A 19,942-nucleotide genomic window follows, 5' to 3' on the forward strand; every position below is an offset into this window, starting at 1 on the left:
GTCACTGAGATGAAGGATTACAAGCGATGTTTAAGGAGATATATTTTGGCGATGTTTTTGAGGGATGTTCAGCTCACAGTGGGCAGAGACAGTGCCACGCACCAAATGCTTTGGATGATCTTTTTGAGTTCTTAGGCTGAAATAAGAACATATTGCACAGCTATCACACATTTCTACAAAATGCTTCTTGAGTTCTTAACAAATTAGTAAGCTTTATTACAGCGCTTAAGGTGAAAACCAAAAAACAAATACAAGAAACTGGCTTCACTGAGTAATCAGGCATATTAGTAAAAAGAATTGTAGAATAACAAATTATTGCTCAAGAACTGAGCTCTAATAACAGATTCTGCACACTTATATTGGTTTGGTTGTGAGGCAGCACAACTTAAGTATTTCAGTTTAGTCAGTGACAGAACTACTAATTAAATGTTTCAGTGGTGTCAAACTTTCAGCCAGTGGTGACTGCTCTTGCAAACCAGTCCTTTGCATGAAACTTCTGCTAATGAGTCAAAAGGTCCTCAAATCACCTCCTTGGCAGTATAAGAAAATGTGTTGGATTTTCAGTAAGTGCATGCTCTGTTTGGCCTTTTGTTCCAGGGAGTGTTGGTTTCCAGCAGAGGACTATGGTGTGTAGCTGAAAGCAGTAACCTTGGAACATATCACAGCATTTTTTGCCAGATGTTTGGAAGCACTGCAGGTCACAGGATTTAAAGACTGACTGCACATGGTTCTTTATTCTAGTTACCATGACCAACTCGGTATATACGGGTCTCTTGGCTACTAGAGCTTTCTTTTAAGTACTAAATCAGTCTCCTTTTCCTGCACAAAGTAACCATAAACCTCCAATGGATATAGAAACCTTGACCTCTGGAGTGGAGCAGGTGTGTTGCTACCAGTGGGGTGATAGAGGGAACTGTGCTGAAGTGAGAAAGGTACCTTTTTTCCAAACTGAAGGTAATTTACAAATAATTTTCTTGAGGTTTTTATGTTTGGTGTTTTTTTGGTGTTTTTAAAAATATTTTTGCATTTACTTATTTATACTTTGTTTGGAATATCTCTTTTGAGAGTTAACCAAGTGTAAAATTTCAATAAAGGGATTAAATATGAGAAGGTAGATTTGCCAAAACAAGACAGGGAGAAAGAAGGAAAGAAAAGGGAGTAGTGTGGAAACAGCCGCACAGTGTGCAATGAAATAAAAGATTATACGAAGTGGAAATAGAAGGGCTAAGCAAGAAGCTGCTGAACTCAGTATAAATAAGAAAAAACCTCCTCATTCTTGTGCTGATATATTTTCCAGCAGAAGCTGAATAGTACAACTGCAGCTTTAGGTGAGAAGAAGTAGAAATGTCAGCAGGATACAGGGTTAACCCTTCTCCCTGACCAAGTCATTTGAGAACATCAGCAACAGCCTTAGCATTGGGCTTTCCTTGCTAGAATAGCTCTCTGTCTCTGCTCTCTGATTATCGTCTGTCTGTGCATTTTATTTATTGTGTTTATTTACATAATGTAAAAGGTTTGCAAGGACCAAAACAAGAGTCTCTTATCAGGCATAAATCAGTATAACTTCAGTGGCATGTTGATTTACACCTGCTGAGGATCTGGCTAGCAATGTTGTTCCTGAGTGCATGTTCTCCCTACATTTTTTTCCCTCGGGATCCAGAAAAATCTGGACTCCTGAACACACTGCGTCTTATCACACTAGGGTGCAGGTAAAGATGAACAAAATGAGTACAGTCTGTTCAATATAGTTGTATTGATGGAGACAGATTTGCAGGGCTAATCACAGTCATTTATGTTTTTAATCCTCTTTGTGTAAATTTTGGAGAGCACTGTGCAAATTTTCATCTAGAGAAATGTGATTTTTTTTTTATTTTTTAAAGGCTTCAGGCCCAATCCAATTCAATCTGGGACCGAGAGTATATAGGAAAACTTTTTTTTTGGTTGGAAGAAGTTCATATGAACGTTATCTCACATTTCCATTTGTACACTTGGATATCCCTGGTGTTCCACTTTGATTTTGGAACAGGATCAAAGGCGAGCTTGCAAAGTCAGCAGGAATTGTGAATTTTTTTGTCTAACCTCAGGTCAACACCCCAGGAAGATAATTAATCCCCTGCAGTTCTTAACCCTATGATAAGCTTCTCTTTGTTTTGTTCACCATCACAGTCAGCAGGCAGAGCGATGGTGGAAGTTAAATTTAGGTTTGCTCGAATGCAACTTGAAGTGCTTTCAGAAGGTGGAAACTTAATGACATGTGGGGTTTAGGTTTATAAAGAATACACAAGTCCTGAAAGATCCAAAATTAATGGGCTTATCTGATTTGAGCTAGGGAGGATTATCCCAGTAAGGCCTGATTCAAGCTAATTAACATGGGAAGTAATTTTTATTCATGTGGGTGCCTACTGAGGAATCCAGTTGGTGAGAATTAGAAAGATAGATTCCTACAAAGCATTTGGAACTAACTGGGTGGTTAGTACTACCCAGTACTAACTGGGTACCCACTGGCCCTCTACAGAATGGCAAAACTGACTCAGAGGATGTCTAAGTGACAGTTCCTATAGATGTAAAACAGGAAAACCAACTGTTACATTTATGAGACATGTATTTGCTTATTTAGATGACACCAATTGATTTGGACTAAAGTTATTAATTTATGTGGGTTTTTTTTAAAGCGTGGATGAAAGAAGCTGAGGGGTTTTCTAATGTGCTGGCAAAAATTTAGAGAACTCCTGATACTTAAAAAGTAGTTCTGTTTCCTTTGCTTTTCTTCTGCTGTCCTGATTAACACAGCAACTTTTCTTAATGCAAGGTAATTTAGGTGATGCAGGTAAGACCAAAGTTTCACCTGGGGTCAGCATATGTGTTCTGCTTGCTGGTCAGCAGGGACTGAGCATCTGACCAATAATGTCGGAATCACAAAGTTGCACTAGGACTTTAATTTCTATTTTCACAGAAGATTGCTAGGAAGAATAAAATAATCAGTGTAGTGGAAAAAATGAGTAGGCAACTTAGCCCGATAGTGTTTTACTAACATAACTAAAATGATGAATTAATTCCCACAGTATCCTAAACCTGTGCAATGATTTTTTTTTTCTTATTGTAATTAGTGTTTTTTCCTGATCATGATTAGTATTTGTCCTGGAGAATGACATCTGTTAGTTTCTCTAATTATAACTTTATGCCAGAAATGGTAGAGTATTTGCTTCCCTATGTAAAGAAAGATTTCCGACACTGACATGCAGTGAAGAAAGAGTAGCAGCAGGATAAAACCAGATTTGTGAGTAGTTAGTAAATGGGATGGTTTCGTTTCATTGATCTTCATTACTGGTTAATTGCTTTGCAGTTGCCGAGTCCTGGAGAGTCGTGAGCATATTCCCATACCATGAATGTTTCACAAATCAACATTCAGACCAGATGGAAATGGATAAAGAACAGTCATTTTTTGTGTTTCTCAAAAAAAGGAGTAGAAAGATTAAAGTATGAGAGAACATTGAATTAAATTTTGGAATTCATTGCCATGGGAGGTTGTGAATGTTGAAGATGCACTGGGACTACTAAGGCACCTGGACTACTAAGGCAGCCTAGACTTCTGTTATTAGTCACTGGTGGAGAGGGGTAACAGGCCTGGGTCTTTCAGTGGCATACGTTACTACCATGTTCATTAGTTACAGAATGCTAGTCATCCTTCAAAAGCAAAAACTATCCCTAATGTCTAAGTTGCTCAGAAACGACCTGGAATACTCCATAGAAAATCTGGAAGAGAAAAAAATCATAGATTATATGGATACTCTTTGCATAAAATTCCTGATTTGTCCTTGGTGGGTTTATTTGTAGAGAGAAGGATACATTCCTCAATGAATTAAATACAAGAAAAAAAAATTGTACATTTGTAGAGTACGGTGAATATTTTCTCTGACTCTCCCTGTAATCAAATAAGGTTTTTGAAAGATATGCATGCAAGCTTAGGCTGCTTAGAAAGCAGTGGATATTAGGGTTTCATATGTAATCCAAAATAGTACTGAGCAACAAAATATCCTGAAGAAATTTCCACTCTGCTTTAGGAAGGGATCTAAAACTCTTCTGTGTACTTTTGCAGAGGCTCACCAACCTCCAGTAACCACCCATAACCTTCCCTCTAGAGCAACTAAAGAAGAAATGTCTCTGGGACAGGTTGGATCCATTTCCCTTGAGAACATATTAGCATGGAGCTCAAGCTAAATAGAAAAGGCTAAAATATTTCATGGCACAGGATCTCTCTGGCTCTTACTTCTACTATGTGTTAGCATTTGCAATTCTCTTTGACCACTGAAACAGATTAATTTTGTCAGAGGTTTCCCTTACAAGAAGTCAAGAAGTCTCCTCTGTTCTTGTGTTCTGTGACTTTTCTTGCATCCTCTTTAGAAATAGCTGCCATTCCCCAAGAGGAATCCTACTCTGGGTGTCTAAACCTGTCAAAATCAAAGTGTCTGGGGGTGTAAGAGCTGGGAGTTGCTATGTTCTTCTCTCCAGGCACAGTGTGACTTTCTTGTTGTATATTAAAAACAGCAGCTGTTGTTGGAGGTGAGGGTTCTGGAAATGAAAAGCATAATGTCCTAATTACCTATGGTGGGGAAAACATCTGTGCAGGAAAACTAATGAAATTAATTCCAGAGCTTAGCAACTGAATACATTAATTGACATTAATTAATGCTAAACTACAAACCTCTGCCAACGAAATTACATAAAATGTCCATGAGAATCAAATGAAAAAAAGCCATGAGTTAATGTGAGCACAGAAGATCTTCCCCTAGGAAAAAAAGAGGGAATCAGGCACTGCAATAAGCTTGCTTTTCCTTCTTTCTGTCTCCCACAACAGAGGGAGCTTTTCTGGTGCACATCTCAGGGTTTGGCTGTTTGTGAGATTAGCTTAAGCAATTTCAATGCTCTGCCCTTTAGTAGTTATTACTGGCATTTTAGAATTGAAGCCAGGGAGAATTGCACTGTAAAAGTTCACAGAATTGCCTTAGTAAATCTTCATCAATGGTACAATCACTGCTGCCCAGACTCCTGCGATCACAGCAAAAATAGGCATAGTCTCCATTCCTCCATTAAAACAGGATTGAAAGAACTTCAGTCACCTCTAATGGATGTCAACTTGGCCTGCTCTTTAAAATCTCTTGTGGAGGAGATTCCTTAATCTTCTTTGCTGGCTGGTCCCAGCAAGGTACATCCTGTTCTCTCCCTGTGCTCTCAGCATTGGTAACCCCTTTGCATGGGAAGTAAGACAGCACTGCAGTCTCCTCTTAGTGTGTCCCAGACAGCTGGTGTGCCTGTGGAAGTAAAACAGTGGTGGTGGGGGGGGGAAAAAAGGGAACAGTATGGGAAACAGAGGTCTGATCCTATATATCTCTGCTGGGGGGTTTGATTCCATGTATGAAAAGCCACCAGTCTTGTCAACAGCTCAGGGGGCCGTAGGACCAGCCATTTTAACTGATGATGATTTATTTAAGCTCAGGAACTTTCTTGAGACAGAATGAGAGACCCTACCTGGAGTACTGTGTTCAGTTCTGGAGCCCTCAGCACAGGAGAGATGTGGACCTGTTGGAGTGAGTCCAGAGGAGTCTACAAATATGATCAGAGGGATGAAAGACAGGCTGTAAAGACAGGCTAAATGAGCTGGGGTTGTTCAGCCAAGAGAAGGCTCCAGGGAGAACTTATTGTGACCTTTCAATACCTAAAGAAGGCCTATATGAAAGATGGGGGCAAACTTTTTAACAGGTCTCATATTGATAGGGCAAGGGATAGTGGGTTTGTACTAAAAGAAGGTAGATTTGGACTAGATACAAGGAAGAAGATTTTTACATTGAGAGTGGTGAAACATTGGCACAGTTTCCCCAGAGGGGTAGTAGATGCCCTATACCTGCAAATATTCATTGTCAGGCTGCACCTTGAATAGAAGATGTCCCTGATCTAGCTGAAGATGTCCCTGTTCTTTGCAAGGGGTTGGACTACATGCCCTTCCAAAGCTCCCTTCCAACTGAAACCACTGTGTGACTCTATGATTTTGGGGTGGGGGAGGTGGAGGAGGCAAGGGGCTGTCCTTCATGATACAAGGGATTGGATTAAAGAGGAGGAGTGGGAATTGATGGTGTTGCAGGGGAAGAAATGCATGTCCATTCTCTGTCTTATGACAAGGAGGGGACATGCTGCACAACACAGTACTATTGGGTGGTGGGAGAGGCTGTGACCCGCTTGTCCCCCTCCTTCCTGAATGCAGAGGGACAGAGGGCTGAACTACTCTGAAGGGGAACTTTACTGAACTCACCTGAATGAGCTGGCTGGGAATTATGTCGTTCCCTGCCCTCTTGTGGCTAATGTGGAAAAAATCATATCCCTCTGAAGGGAAATACATTTCTATCATGCTGCCCAGGCTGCATTCATTTATGTTTTGCAGTGAGCTGCAAAAGCATAAAATGTTATAATACTAAAATGCTAATAATACTTAGCACTTTATGTATTCCAAGAAATCTGTAAATGCTGGTGTAAAATCATCCCTCATCAGACTTTCCTGAAGGTTCGTTACCCTGCATGTCTGTTTCAAGCAGAAGTCAACAGCCCTTAGAAGCAAGGAAAGAAATGTCAAATGATATATTTTAATTAAAACCAAGATTAAATATGAGATGGTAAAATTCCAGCCATTTCTATTTTAGTGTAAAATGCTTTTTCTCTGATCAGAAGTTGGTATTATATCAAACAAGGGTTTGTGCCTCTCCAAGGAAAACTACTAGAAGTACTTCTAACATTTCTACCATGTAAGTACTACTGCTAAAATGCCAAAGTCGTTCCTCCTGTAGATCAGGTTTGTCATTAAACAAAGTGCAAATTCCTAATGGATCTGAGAGAGTCCAAATTAAATACTGAGAGTCTGGTTCTGTATTCTAGGATAAATTACCATCATGAAGAAATTCAAATTGTTTTTCTTCAGGTGATAGATTATGAGATGAGCACCTTGCAGTGCTTCAGAATAGGAGATGAGGACATCCCATATAGTGACAGTGGATGAGATGGCTTGCATGGATGGCTGCATTTAGACCATTTACTTTGAAACTGCTGAGGCCTCTAGTTTCAAGAGAATGTGGAATGATTGCCCAGGTCTGCCAGAATACATCTACCTACACTGTCAATGGAGAATTAGGTAAAACCCCCTGAACAGGAAGTAGTCTGAGTTACTTTCCAAGTTTCTCTGAATTACTCTACAGAGAATGTAAGTGCTGTAGGAAATACGAAGGTGCATCATGAAAAGGGTTCTCTGGTGACAGTATGGGATATGAGTCCTCTGAAGGTGTCCATGTGCTTGTGTGTGCTCTGGACCTTGGCCGTGTTCTAAATAAACTTGGTACATGACTGTGGAGAAGCTGTTGTGCTCTACAGCAAATCCCACACAATGGGGATGACAAAGGTACACTTGGGAAAGGGAAACTGAGGCGCAACACAATGGGTGTCTGTCCCAAATCAAAGACACAGCTCTTTAGACCCATAGTTACTTAGGGAGTCCCAGGACTTGGGCTGTTTTTTGCCTTAGTAAATAGTCCTTTACAGCTCTTGTTCTCTCACTCAGTTCCTATTTTAAGTTTGAGCCTGGGTAGCATCCAAGTAAATGCAGCATGGGAAGGTAGCAGTGCTGAATGATACACCCTTAACTAGGTTTCTGTCAGATCTGATCCACAAATCATAGTATTGTGCCACCTTCAAATTGTTGTTGTCTGTTTCCAGCATGGAACCACAACACTGGCTTGAAGTAATCAGATCATCTATGCTGGGCTCTCTCCTGGTAAAAATGTATAGCTCTGATGTCTAATCTAGGGAAGAAAGGAAAGAAATAATGGGAGGCTGAGGCAGTTAAAGAAGGAAGGAACTTAAAGGAAGAAAATAATCAAGGGTGGATTTGTGAAAGATGTAAGGGAAAGAAGTTTTGTGTGCTGTTGAATGGATGATGTCAGTTCATGTCACATGAGTCTGGGAAGCAGAAATGCTGCCTCAGCAAATAGATTTATGACAGAAGGAAGAATCTGTGCTCAGGATCTCAAGTGAATTGTTTTTGTTCTTTTCCTTTCAGATGCCCAATACATCACCTGCAAGATGCAGAACTGCAGTGAAGCCACTCGCAGCAAACCCTTTCCAGGCTATATCGACCTTAACTCCTTGATCGTCCAGGGTGATTATGTCTTTGTTCAGGTGCAGAACACCCTCTTCTCTTATTTATTCTATTAGTTTTATTATATTATTCTATATTATATTATTTTCTCTTGTATTCCTTTGCACATGTGTGCATGTTGGATCCATAAAGGCACTGAGTGGATTGTAGCAGTTTGTTACAAAGATAATAGTTTTCCTTTTACCTCTAGTATCTTGTCGCTGTAGGGCCATAGAGTTCCTGCCTGGAGTATCCACCATATACACTGGAGTGCTCTGTACCCTGCAATCTCATCAGCACTCTGGAATTACTGCTTTAACTGCCCAGCTGGAAGTAGTGTGTCAGTCATCTGCTATTACAAGGGAGTAGACCAAAGCTTTTTGAGCATGAGAGGGGAATAGGAAAGGAGGGAGGGAGTCAGAGAAAGCCCCAAAGGAGTAATCAGGCTTTATTGTTATGCCTCAGTGGTGATTATAGTGAAAAGGCTGAAGATGAGATGTACTCAGCCAAACTGTGTTCCAGGTGAGAACTGGTGAATAGATTTGAACCACTGTGGGTTTCATTAGGCTGCTACCAGTGTCCATTTAACGTCAGATGAAGAAGACAAAAATAACAACAGGGTTTCAGGGAACATGGAGGTGAACTGGAAATCATTAGGACTGAACTGGGTTTCCAGACAATTTACATCCTAGCATGCTTGTGAGTGAAAGGAAGAGAAAGGACTGATATGTTACATTGGATGAATTGATTGCTAGTTGCCTTCAGTCAATGAACTCAGTCTTAAACACCAGTCTAAATCATCCACAAATAAATCTGAGACGTGTTCCAGAATAGCTTTTGTACCTAATGTGTCTGAGGTAAAAATGAAATGTTTATGTGGCAAGGGAAACGGGCACGCATCACTGTTTAGCCATGCTCTCACATTTCAGAATGTTTGTGGCTCAAGTGACACAGGAGCTGGAATATTTCTCTTCATATGTGAATTGTTTCATTACTTCATCACTGATGCCTTGGTTTTGTGCTTTTCAAGATTATTAGTCTTCTCTGTTCTGACATCATGTTATTAAACCATGTAGAGAAGCCCAAGTCTTTGCTTTATCTGAAGTCAGTGCTGGGGAGATTGTTTACCTTTCTGGATAGCCCTTGTATTTTGATGAGTTCATCTTTCTCTTTCATAAACTGCTGCATAGTGTTCCTGATGCTGTCAAATTTTTGCCCTTCATGGTGTAAGGAGGAGCATGTAAAGAGGCAGCTCTTACCATGTTCTCCTTAATGCCCCATGGGACTTTGCACAACTTCATGTGTTCATGTTTGTAACACAGTTTGTGAAGATGTGATTTAATATTTGGATTTGAAAAGCTCCCATTTTAATTCTTAAACTTAGGATTCTGAAACAAATAAATATAACAGGCCAAAGAAATAGTACTTGCCAATTGTTAATAATTGACACTTAGATGTATGTAATAATAATATTGTAATCCCTGGAAAACACCTGTGCTTTGATGTAGTCAGGGAATTCACTGTTGGCTAGTAATTTAAAATGTGATTCTTTAAGTGGTTACATTTGTATCTGGCTGACAAGGACCTGTTAAATAATGCACCATGGCTGATGCTAGACCCTGTGTTATCCCAGGCACTGTTCTTCAAAGGAGGAATAGCCCTAAACCAGGGTGTATATGCTTGGAAGAGTAGATGAACACCCTCTTCTAACCTTCCCTACCTTCCTTGATCTCCATCTAGCTTTTCTGAATGAAACCATTTGGAATGCGAATTAGTAGGCTTAAAAGCACTAGGATAAAGGAAAGGGAGTTTATTTTCCCACTAAACTGTTTTATTTACAAACTCACAGTCTCTCACAAAAGAATACTTTTGGCATTCCTTCCCCTAACTTTTGCCCAGTTCTCTTAAAAAATGTTGAAGAGTTTTAGAATGAGAAATAGTGCTTATTTTACTCTAATTTGGTAGGAACCTAGCGTCTGTGTATCTTGCATTTTAAACTACTACAGTGCATTTTAAAACACCTACTATTAAAGAAAAGTCTTGATAAGCTCAAGCATCAAGCAATTAAAGCAAAGTTCTGCAGGGAGAATCCTTTGGAATATTTGTTCTTCAGTATCTTTTGTCCAAGGATTTCCACGTACTTTACAAACATTGATTATACTTCAGCAGCACTGGAAACCAGATAAAATGGTCAGCTTTTTTTTCTTTCATTTTCCCTCCTTTAATAGGTGGTAGAAAATGATACCTCACATTGCCCTAACCCAACATTTTTGAGGTCTTGCCATCAGTATTTATGCACTTAAATAAATGGCCCGATTCACAGAAATGCCAAATCCACAGAGCTTCTCCTGGCCCTTCATATCCCTGAATACTTAGCTGATCTCATAACAGATAACCTATGATGGCTTGTACATGGCCACACAGGAACCAAAGCTGGAAGCAGAAATACAAATCAAGCCTCATGTCTGCCAATCTGCTGATCCAACCAACAACCTACATGGCAGCTCTGCAGATAGCAAAGAACAGACAGATTTGTGGTAAGGCAGAGGAGAGCTCTGGTATCAGCATGTGACTTCATGGCCCAAGTGAAGTTAGAACTTCAGTTTCCCCAGGTTTTCACATTAAATTCTGACCTTTATTTCTCCTTGCTGAAAGTGGGATTCCTCTTGTTTTATTTTTCAGCTGCTATCAACTGGATCAATGTTTATCCATCACCTGTAACAGCACTGCAGTTTTAAGCCATTGCTACCACACTGTGGTATTTCTCTTAACAGCTTTTGTTTGATATTCTCCATGATAATAAAAAAATAATAAGAAAAACCTGATCTCTTTCCTGCTTCTCTTATAGTTGACATCAGGAGGAAGACCACATTATTACGTTTCTTACAGGAGGAACACATTTGCACAGATGAAGCTGCCAAAATACTCCTTGCCCAAGGTAGGTTACTGTTGCTGGAATGCTCATATGAGTCTACAGATACTTTGACTGCACAGAAAATCTTGAATCCAACACGAGTAACTGCAAGATGGCATGCAATGAGTGCAAACACCATTCTTCTTTCACAGAACATTTGCAAGCAAGAAAGGACTAAAACCAAAAGTCATCACTTTGGCTAGTCAGGGACATAGGCATGAATGTAGACAGATATCACAGCCTATGTCAATTACCATTTCTTTATAGTTAATTAAGCTTTGGAGGAGATTCTCTCTTTTTCTTTTTTTTTTTTTTTTCTGGTCTTAAAATTCCCCTTTCCTGTCCCTGTTTTGTGTGGGTTTCTTTTTGTGCTTGCCTCATTAGCAGATTTTAATGGGAACCAAGCAAAGAGATGTCTCTGTGTGTCTGCTCTGTATCTTCCCTAATTAAGAACAATGGTGAATTAGCATTGGAGCTTGAAAGGGTATTTCTGCCTTCTGGAGCTGAGTTTTTTAAAACAGCTATAAAAAATGTTAGCTCTGTTTTCTAAAAACCACCATTTTGCAGCTAAGGTCCTAATGGCTTCTTAACAAAAACAGGATTTTTTTTCCTTCTCATTCTTAATATAGTCTGTCTTAAATTTCATTTAAGCTCAAAGGTAGCAAATGATCTTGTGGGTTCTATGTGAGGTTTAACATCTGAAGACAAATGTACTCCCAGAAATTAATTGAGGATTGTCAAAAGAAAAAAAAGAAAGTGCAAGGTCAATCTATTCCTAGGAGTTGAAGTTGCACCAGATTTTGTAGGTGGAAATATTCAAAGGGATAACTTGGCTAATATCACAACTGACTGTCTTTGATTCCTCAACCCAAACGACCTGTTTATAGTAGATTGACTGGGTGACCTTTTTATAAACAGAGTGCAGCTCAAACCCAGGCCTTCAGTACCATACCTTACCTACTTACCAATACCTTACTGACCTTACCAATGCCATAACTTACCTACTCGGCTGTTGTAGCCTTTGCTTCTGTTTACATCACCTGAAAAACCAGCTTACAGGATATTGAGGATCATACCAGAAGCCATGAGATTTTCTTAGCTCTGACACAGGAGACCTGTGGTCTGCCTCAAAATTTTCAGTCACATTTAAAGATTGGTTGGTTTGAAACTTCCTGTCCAAGCAGGAGGAAATTACTCTTTTGAATTCAGATCGAATTTAAACAGGTGTTATTCGATGGAACCTTTAGCAAGGGAGTTGCATTTTAGAATGGTTATTGTAAAATCCAAATAAAAATTGTCATTTACAATGATTCAAATCATCTGTAGAGAGACTGTTTTCTTTAAAATTGTTGTTTCGTTTAGCCCACACTTTTCTGTCCACCTTCTTAGAGAGACCTCTGGAGAGCTGGGGAAAATGTACTACAATTAAATTACAATATGTTCTCAGATAAAAGGAACTGGAGCAATATATTCATGTTATTTGACCTAAAGAAAGATGCTTTATCACAATCTTGCAATATCTTCAAAGACTGAAGTGCTACGTTTGACTTGGAAAGAGCTACAGTAGAGCTGTCTAGGAGGCTGCTGTCAAAGCAAGATAGTCACTTTTATGAAAAATGCACAGAATTATATTATTCAAGGAATTTAAACAAACAGCTTCTTTTATGTCCAAATTCTCTTTCATCTCCTTCAACTAAGAAGGAGGGGCCAAATATGGTAAAGAGTACTAAGTGAGTTCTGGAACTGAAGACAGAAATATCAAGCTATTTGTCTCATCGTGTCACTCTTCCCAAACTGGAGGCGTGTGACGGCAGGCAGCTTTGGCAGGTGATGCTGCTTCTCAGGCAGGATGGCCTACAGCAAATCAAAACTAAAGTATTATTCTTGTTGACATTAACCGCCTGGTAGCTAGTTTAATTAAAAGCCTAAATGAATTTGAAACACTGTTCCTTACAAGCAGATGCCTGAATATGTGGCTACAGGTTTTGTTAATAGTCTTCATTGAGACCTGTTAATTGTTGCAGTGACATTGATATGTGGATTATTACTGCCTGTTCTGCAGCACAGTGCCAGAATATGGGTTCTGTCACAGACTGTCGTGTCACTTATGATAATCACCTTAAGTGTACATGCAGGTTACATTTACTCCAGTTTAGACCAATGCACTGGGCACACATCTGAGAATAGTGAAGCAAGCCAAGCAATTTCTCTTTTAAAAAGACCTGTCTTAACTGATATTGGGTTGAATAGTGATGGGATGGGTGCATGTGGTACCTCGGTTTTAAATTCATCACCTTCTTTCAACCTCAGGATGCACATCCTGACAGAAGAAGCAATAACCACAAAGGAACCCCAAACCAAAACCTTAAATACAAACCTTAAAAGAGCTGACAATCCCAGTAATTGACAGAATAAAACTGGCATTACACATCCTTACTGTTTAACTTGCCAGGAAGAAAAGTTCCCTGACCAAGCACAAAAAGGGCAATTGAAGCATGTTCCATAATTCAGAAAACCTTGGCCTTTAGTCATTAGAGTAGACACCTGATCAAGCCAATGTACAGCATCATTCTGTTACTTTTGTCTTTGGAAAGGCAAAAAAGACAGATAGTAGAAGTGTATATTAATTTACTTCTAGTATATGCTGTAACAGAGAGATACAAGCTCAGGCCTTTAGTAGACAGAAGCCTGGAGAGCCCCTGAAGATGACAACAACTGTTTGACAAAGGTGCCTTGCTTCACATTCCTGTCCTCTTCTGCCTCTGTAGGGAGCTTGTTCTATATCAAGATGAAGGCTGTTGTTTTGTATTATTTTGGCCCCCAAAAAATCAACCCCCACCCTGGAAAAAAAAAGTGATATGCTGATTGATTTTAATTTTGCCAGTGTGGAAATGAAAAATTCCTGATGTTGGTCAAAGACCTGTTTGATGCCCATATACTGATCCTTTTCTATCAAAGCTTTGCATCATTGCCACACCTATTGGACAAGGACTTATTAAGAGGAAAAATAAGAGGAAAATTTATCCCCAAAGGCACAGAGTTGGAACACTATGTATTTTGACTTTCTACACTATGTATATAATACCAGTTCAGTCTCAGTCTCTGCTTCCCCAGACTTAAATTCCTTCAGCCTTAGTGGAATCTTCCTTAGACATCCATCTTACAGCATGATCTGATCAAATTCAAGAAGCATCTAGTGAATAAATTAACTTGTTTGCTTCTTAAACATTCATGAAATTGCCTTTAATTTTCTCTGGTGTTGATCAAAGTATCTTTCTACCCCTCTCCGCTAGTTATTACAAAACTATTAATTGAAATGGTAAGTTAATGACACAGTACATTCACCAGACAAAACAAATTTTACTTACAATATGTCTGTGTTTAAATAGAGGGGCCTGCCCATGTGTGCACATATGCAGAAGTTAAAACTTGAGATTAGAGCTGTGCTAGGCAATATTGCCTGAAGCACATTGGGAATACCTACTGATGTAGATCTCCCAGCAGATTCACCAAGGTGACAGTCTGAAATAAGGAGCCTCAAACAAACAGCTGTGGCTGTAACTTCTACCAGCACAGCTGGAGCTACAAGAGGATGTCTATTCACAGCCAAAATTAGTAGAAGGCAGTGGGACTTATATTACCTTTGCTATTGCCTCAGGAATCAAGCCAATCTGTTCTTCCACAAAACAAGCCCATCTTCTGGGATACAATTTTCCCCAGTGCAAAGAAGCAAGTAAATCAAGTGCATATTCATCCACTCTGTATTCAGACCTGGATCTGGATGAACAAACAACTGTTATGAATATTAACTCCATGGTGAATCTGCTTTCAAATACATAGATCAAATTTCTTCATTGTGTTATTTTTTTATCTTTACATTACAAGGCTTCATCTGGAAGTATTTATTCTCCCTAGAAATCCACAAGACAGTGAATTATCAAAGAATATTATTAACAGAAGGAAGAAGTAGGATCAGCTTCCAAAGAGTATATTTTCTGATAAGGTTCCCAGTTTTGCATATAGAAAGTCCTGGCTGAGATTCATGGAAGCAGAATAACTTTGGGATATCTGCCCAAAACAGACAGAACAGCTGAGTCTTCTGGGAATCACCTGGTACTAAGAAATCTTCATTTTTTTTCCTACCTCAATAGATTTTTATGGCACCAAAGAACTCAGGGTGCCTGTGCTGGGCAGATAGAGCCTGGGAATTTCATTATAACAATCCCTCTCTTTGGTGGCTTTTTCCATTGGGTAATAATTTCTCTAGGCATTGAAAGATGTAATCAGGTTTAATAGTTTTTAATTTTTTTCTTTAATTATGCAATCTTTTCATTGTTTCCTGCCTGCTGTAACACACCGAACAAACAGAGTAAAACAAAACCTCACTTATAACACTAATGATCGAACTACAGTTCTAGTACATCTAGTGAGGATTAAGGTTGTTTTTCTGTTAAATTTCTTGGGGTGTGGTGTTTAGTACTGTGGTCCAGGGCCTTGGCTCAAGTCCACACTGTCATTAGAAACAGTAGATAACAGCAGCACTGGCTGCAGTTAGAACCCATTAGAACCTCCTTATATCAGGTCCCAAGCATACTTGGCTTCTGAATGCTGGGGGACAAGCAGATGTTTCAGATGCTGCTTATTTTTTTTTCTTTAAACATTTTTAATATCTCTGATTCCGCAATCACAAGTGGAATCACTCAGGTGCCAAAAGAAAAAAAAAAACAACACAACTAATTAGCAACCCTTCCTACCCCTCAGACAAAGTATTTTCATTAAAATGAAGGTGTTGATAAGGTGGGCAAAAGTGCTGCTTCCAGTGTTCAATTAACACCTCATCAGTTAATTACTGCTTTGAAAATTGGCAGAAGAGAGCTGGTGTAAAATATTCCTAGATGGAATGTCCAGTTTACAACAGTATTGTCTTCTGATTAAACTCCAGCCTATTCTGATTAAACTCCAGCCTAAATTTAGCCCTTGCTCCTCCACAATTACTTTGATGCCCTTGGAAATGACAGTGCAGAGCTCCCTCTAGTAACGTCCCTCTCTTTTCTTTCCCCAGGACATGCATGTTATCAGCACAGATGAGAATCAGGTGTTTGCAGCTGTACAAGAGTGGAACCAGAACGACACGTACAATCTGTACATCTCCGACACCCGAGGGATCTACTTCACCCTGGCCTTGGAAAATGTCAAGAGTAGTCAAGGGCTGGAGGGGAATGTGATGATTGACCTCTATGAGGTATGTCATAACTCCAAACATCTCATTTCTATCTCAGAAACTCATATGATGCCAGTGATTATAGATATGCCCCCTTGGGCTATCCTATGAGCATGAAAACTCTCCTCCCTCTTTTTAGTGCCCTCTTTATCCCTGAGACATTTTCTGAACAAATGTGTTCTGCTTAAGCTCACCTGTAAAAAGGCCAATTTACGTTGTCTTGTGTGACAACTGATCCTAAGAATAGGACTTTTAATGTACCCTTAATGCGTACATCTCTTGCCCTGCTGCCTCTCTTACCTCTGGAGACAGCACTCAGCTAATGAGAAATTCAGTCCTCATCTGCTGTTTTGAGGGTCAGTTTCTCTTTTCAGGTCTCTTCCAGGGTATTTTCTGACCATTTAGAATAAAAGTCATTACCTAGATATGAGTACCTTCGAAAAGGAAGATGCTTCCCATATTTCCCCATCACTGCCTGAATATTGGCTCTGCTATATAGTTTTCCTTCAGCTGCCCTTTACTTGGAAACCACCTTGAATTGTCCAGAGATCCCAAGTGTTGTACATCAATGCAGATGAACTGTAGGAGGATGGGCACTGCCATTTCAGTCATTTGGACATTTTTTACTATTAATCTCTCTGCAGCACTGGCAGCCCATGGAAAAACTGTTGCCTCTTATTACTGTCAGCTCAGGAAGCAGTTTTACTGCATTATGTAAAGGTGTCCTACATCCCGAGGGGGGAAGAAAAGCTTTTGCTTTGTTTTATTCAGCTGACACCACACAGTAACCTGGATTGAAATTGATGGAATCAGACTTACCGTGTCATATCTGCTGATTATCTAGATAGAAAGAATATTGGCTGACATGGAACCTGGCACAAACCTTCCTTTCAATTTGATGTTCTGGCTGGAAGGGAACACAAAGCCAGCCAATGTGGTTCTCTAAGTCAGATTATTGCAAAAGATGAGTGCTCTAGGGGTAAATGGAGATGAAGACAAGAGAAGAAAAAATCCATAGATAAATTAAAAGGAAGTAGGGAGTTTTCAAAATGAGTCCTTATGTGGTGGCAGCAGTATATTTAAAAAAACACTATTATTTGAGAAAATGCCAGAGAAAGACCTGTTTAGTGTGCGTGTGTCTGTATGCATGTTTGTCAGGTGTTAGAAGTAGTAAGTTCTTCTGATTGCATTGTAGTGAACATGTTTGTGTGTGTAATTCCTAACCCTATTCTAGGTTAAGGATTAATCTGCTCAGTGCTGCTCAACAGGGAGTTGCACTGGGTACAAAGAGAACATAAAAATTGTTTCATGTTGTCTCACTGAGTTCTCTTCAGAAAAACGCTGTCCTAGAGACCATCTCCTAGAGTAAGGGAAGAGATAAAATCACTGACCACTGGGTCTGAGTTCCCTTTCTAGTTCCTGTGTCTCTCCGGTGATGTGGTGTGGCTCTGTTGGACTGGTCCACAGCAAGACAGTTCTGCCTGTGGGAATCCAGGGCTGAAGTGGTAACAGACCGCGAGGAGATGCGTCTATAGCTATGGTGTATATGACTGTCACTCTGGGACTTATTTTTTATAGCGTGTGTATCTTGGCTGAGAAGTATATGTTCGATGTATGAAGGTGGTGATGAAGAGTCAAGAATGTCTTTTCAGTTGTGTGTTCAAGTGTCTTGTATGAATCCTTCTGAAAGTGTAGACCAGCATTTGTGTCTGCGCACAATGCATTCAGGGTGGTGAGGGTTGTCTACAATTCCTGTGTGGGAGCTGCTGGAGTGCTTTTCTCTCTGACTGCTGGTGGTCATGCACTCCTTACATGGGTCTTTCTCTGTTATGAACAGCAAGGATGAGCAGATCACTGTGTGTGTCATGGTTGTGTATATGCAGTAGGTGTATCCCTTCCTACTGAGAGTACACAACCATGTACAGGGTGTGCAGTCTTTTTTCAAGATAAAGCTGTCCAAGACTGACAGTATAACATAACTTTGCTTTCTTGGGAGAGGATTCTGAGTTCTAGCCCATGACTAGAATCATAAAAAGAAAAATTCAAAGCATTTCAGAACACATTTATCAGCTGATATATAAAATGCTCAATAATCATTTATGGCCAGCATTTCACAGGGACTGTATAATAGAACTGTTTCAGGACAACAACAAAGCAAAGTACAAGTGGAATATAGGCTCTAGCCCTCTGGTAGTAAAGATGGAACTATGTTATTTTTCCAGCCCTGTCTATTAATGCAATATCACTAGGTGACAGTGTACCCTTGTCTTTTCAGGGTGCCTTTCTACTATGACAAAAAAATCCGGAATACTTAATTGGGTAGGAAAAAAAAAATCCTGCAAAGAAATTGAAGAGGTTATCTTTTTTTTGCTTATATCAACAATAAATTAGTTAACTACTTAATTTAACTATCGCCCATTATAGCAAGTCGTGTCAAAGTCATTGTGCAACTTCAAATGAAATCCTGTGCCATAGCTCAAGCAGGAGGGTACTATTGCAAATGACTAAGTACACCAATATTCTGTACCAAAGCACTGTACACTAGTAGTCTCACAGCATGTGACTAAAAGTGCAATAAGATCCTGTTCACTGTAGCATCCAAATCCAGCCACATAATTAAATCAGTTGAGCTGGAAAAAGCTCTGAATCTGCTGTGTAACCATTTGCCATGCGATGCCATTTAAGTAATAATCTCTATGAATAAAAAGTCTTGATGAATGATTCTGTTTGCTAGTTCTACATCATAAGAAGAGATGAGGTGGATGACTGAACAGACTTGCTGGAAACCAAAAAGTTTCTCACTTTCCCCCTCCTTCTCCTGATTTCACTTCCCTTTTTATTGCTGCACTCAGATTGCAGAATGACAGCCTAACAAATTCATTCGCAAGCTGCAGCAGCTATTGGGCTATTGATTTTCAGTGTGCTGAGAAGATGGGAACATTCTGCAATGTGAGTTGTGGTTTGAGGCTGATTTTTTTTCTCCCCACTAAGATACTTTTAGGCTTGTTTCCAATGTGAATCTGTTAGCATCTTGTCTTTACAAAATCCTCCTTCAGGTCTATGGATTGAAGCTCTTGGGTAAAACACTGGGAAAAATAAAAAGATGAGGATCTCATTGCTAGCTCTACAACTAGCATTCTGGGTGGCCTTGCTTTAGTCACTAGTGTTTTGGTTTCCTCAAAATACAAAACCACAATAAAAATACCTCTGTGCCCCAAGTTATCCTGTTGAAACACTGATAATTGTGAAGCACATTGGGATCCTTAGATGAAATGTCTGAAGAAGCCTGAGTAAGAATAGAAGCACTGAACTGCAAGTTCATATGTGTGTGTTGCTGTTTTCTTTGCAAGGTCAAAATTGCCACTGTGTCCAGCTACTGTTGTGCAAGAGACAAATAGTTGCCCTGTACATATTTCATCTTTCGGGGAAGGATGCCTACACAGTTGAGAGACTGTCACTTTACAGATAATGCTATCTCATTCTTACCATGTTCTCATGATGACTTTGAAATACAAACTTGCTTTCCCATTTGTCACCTTTGCACCTGTGATGGTTTTAGCTTTTCCCCAGCACTTCAACTTGTCTTCCTTTGATGTACCTTGAGACTTCTTGCCCTAGCATCGACAACACACAC

The 19,942-nt window shown here is 39.6% G+C and overlaps 1 protein-coding gene across 3 annotated transcripts in view; it reads left to right on the plus strand.

The window, feature by feature from the left end:
• Positions 1-19,942, plus strand: part of SORCS1 (sortilin related VPS10 domain containing receptor 1) — a 268,559-nt gene that overhangs the window by 191,979 nt on the left and 56,638 nt on the right. For all 3 annotated transcript variants that reach the window (XM_027735281.2, XM_039381133.1, XM_027735283.2), the window contains exons 7-9: positions 8,096-8,214; positions 11,022-11,111; positions 16,150-16,329. In XM_027735281.2, coding sequence (XP_027591082.1) covers positions 8,096-8,214; positions 11,022-11,111; positions 16,150-16,329 — 389 coding nt within the window. The remainder of the gene's footprint in view (positions 1-8,095; positions 8,215-11,021; positions 11,112-16,149; positions 16,330-19,942) is intronic.

Source organism: Pipra filicauda, unplaced genomic scaffold (genome assembly GCF_003945595.2).
Source record: "Pipra filicauda isolate LSUMZ 115617 unplaced genomic scaffold, ASM394559v2 scaffold213_size2393758_pilon, whole genome shotgun sequence".
Classification (NCBI taxonomy): Eukaryota; Metazoa; Chordata; class Aves; order Passeriformes; family Pipridae; genus Pipra; species Pipra filicauda.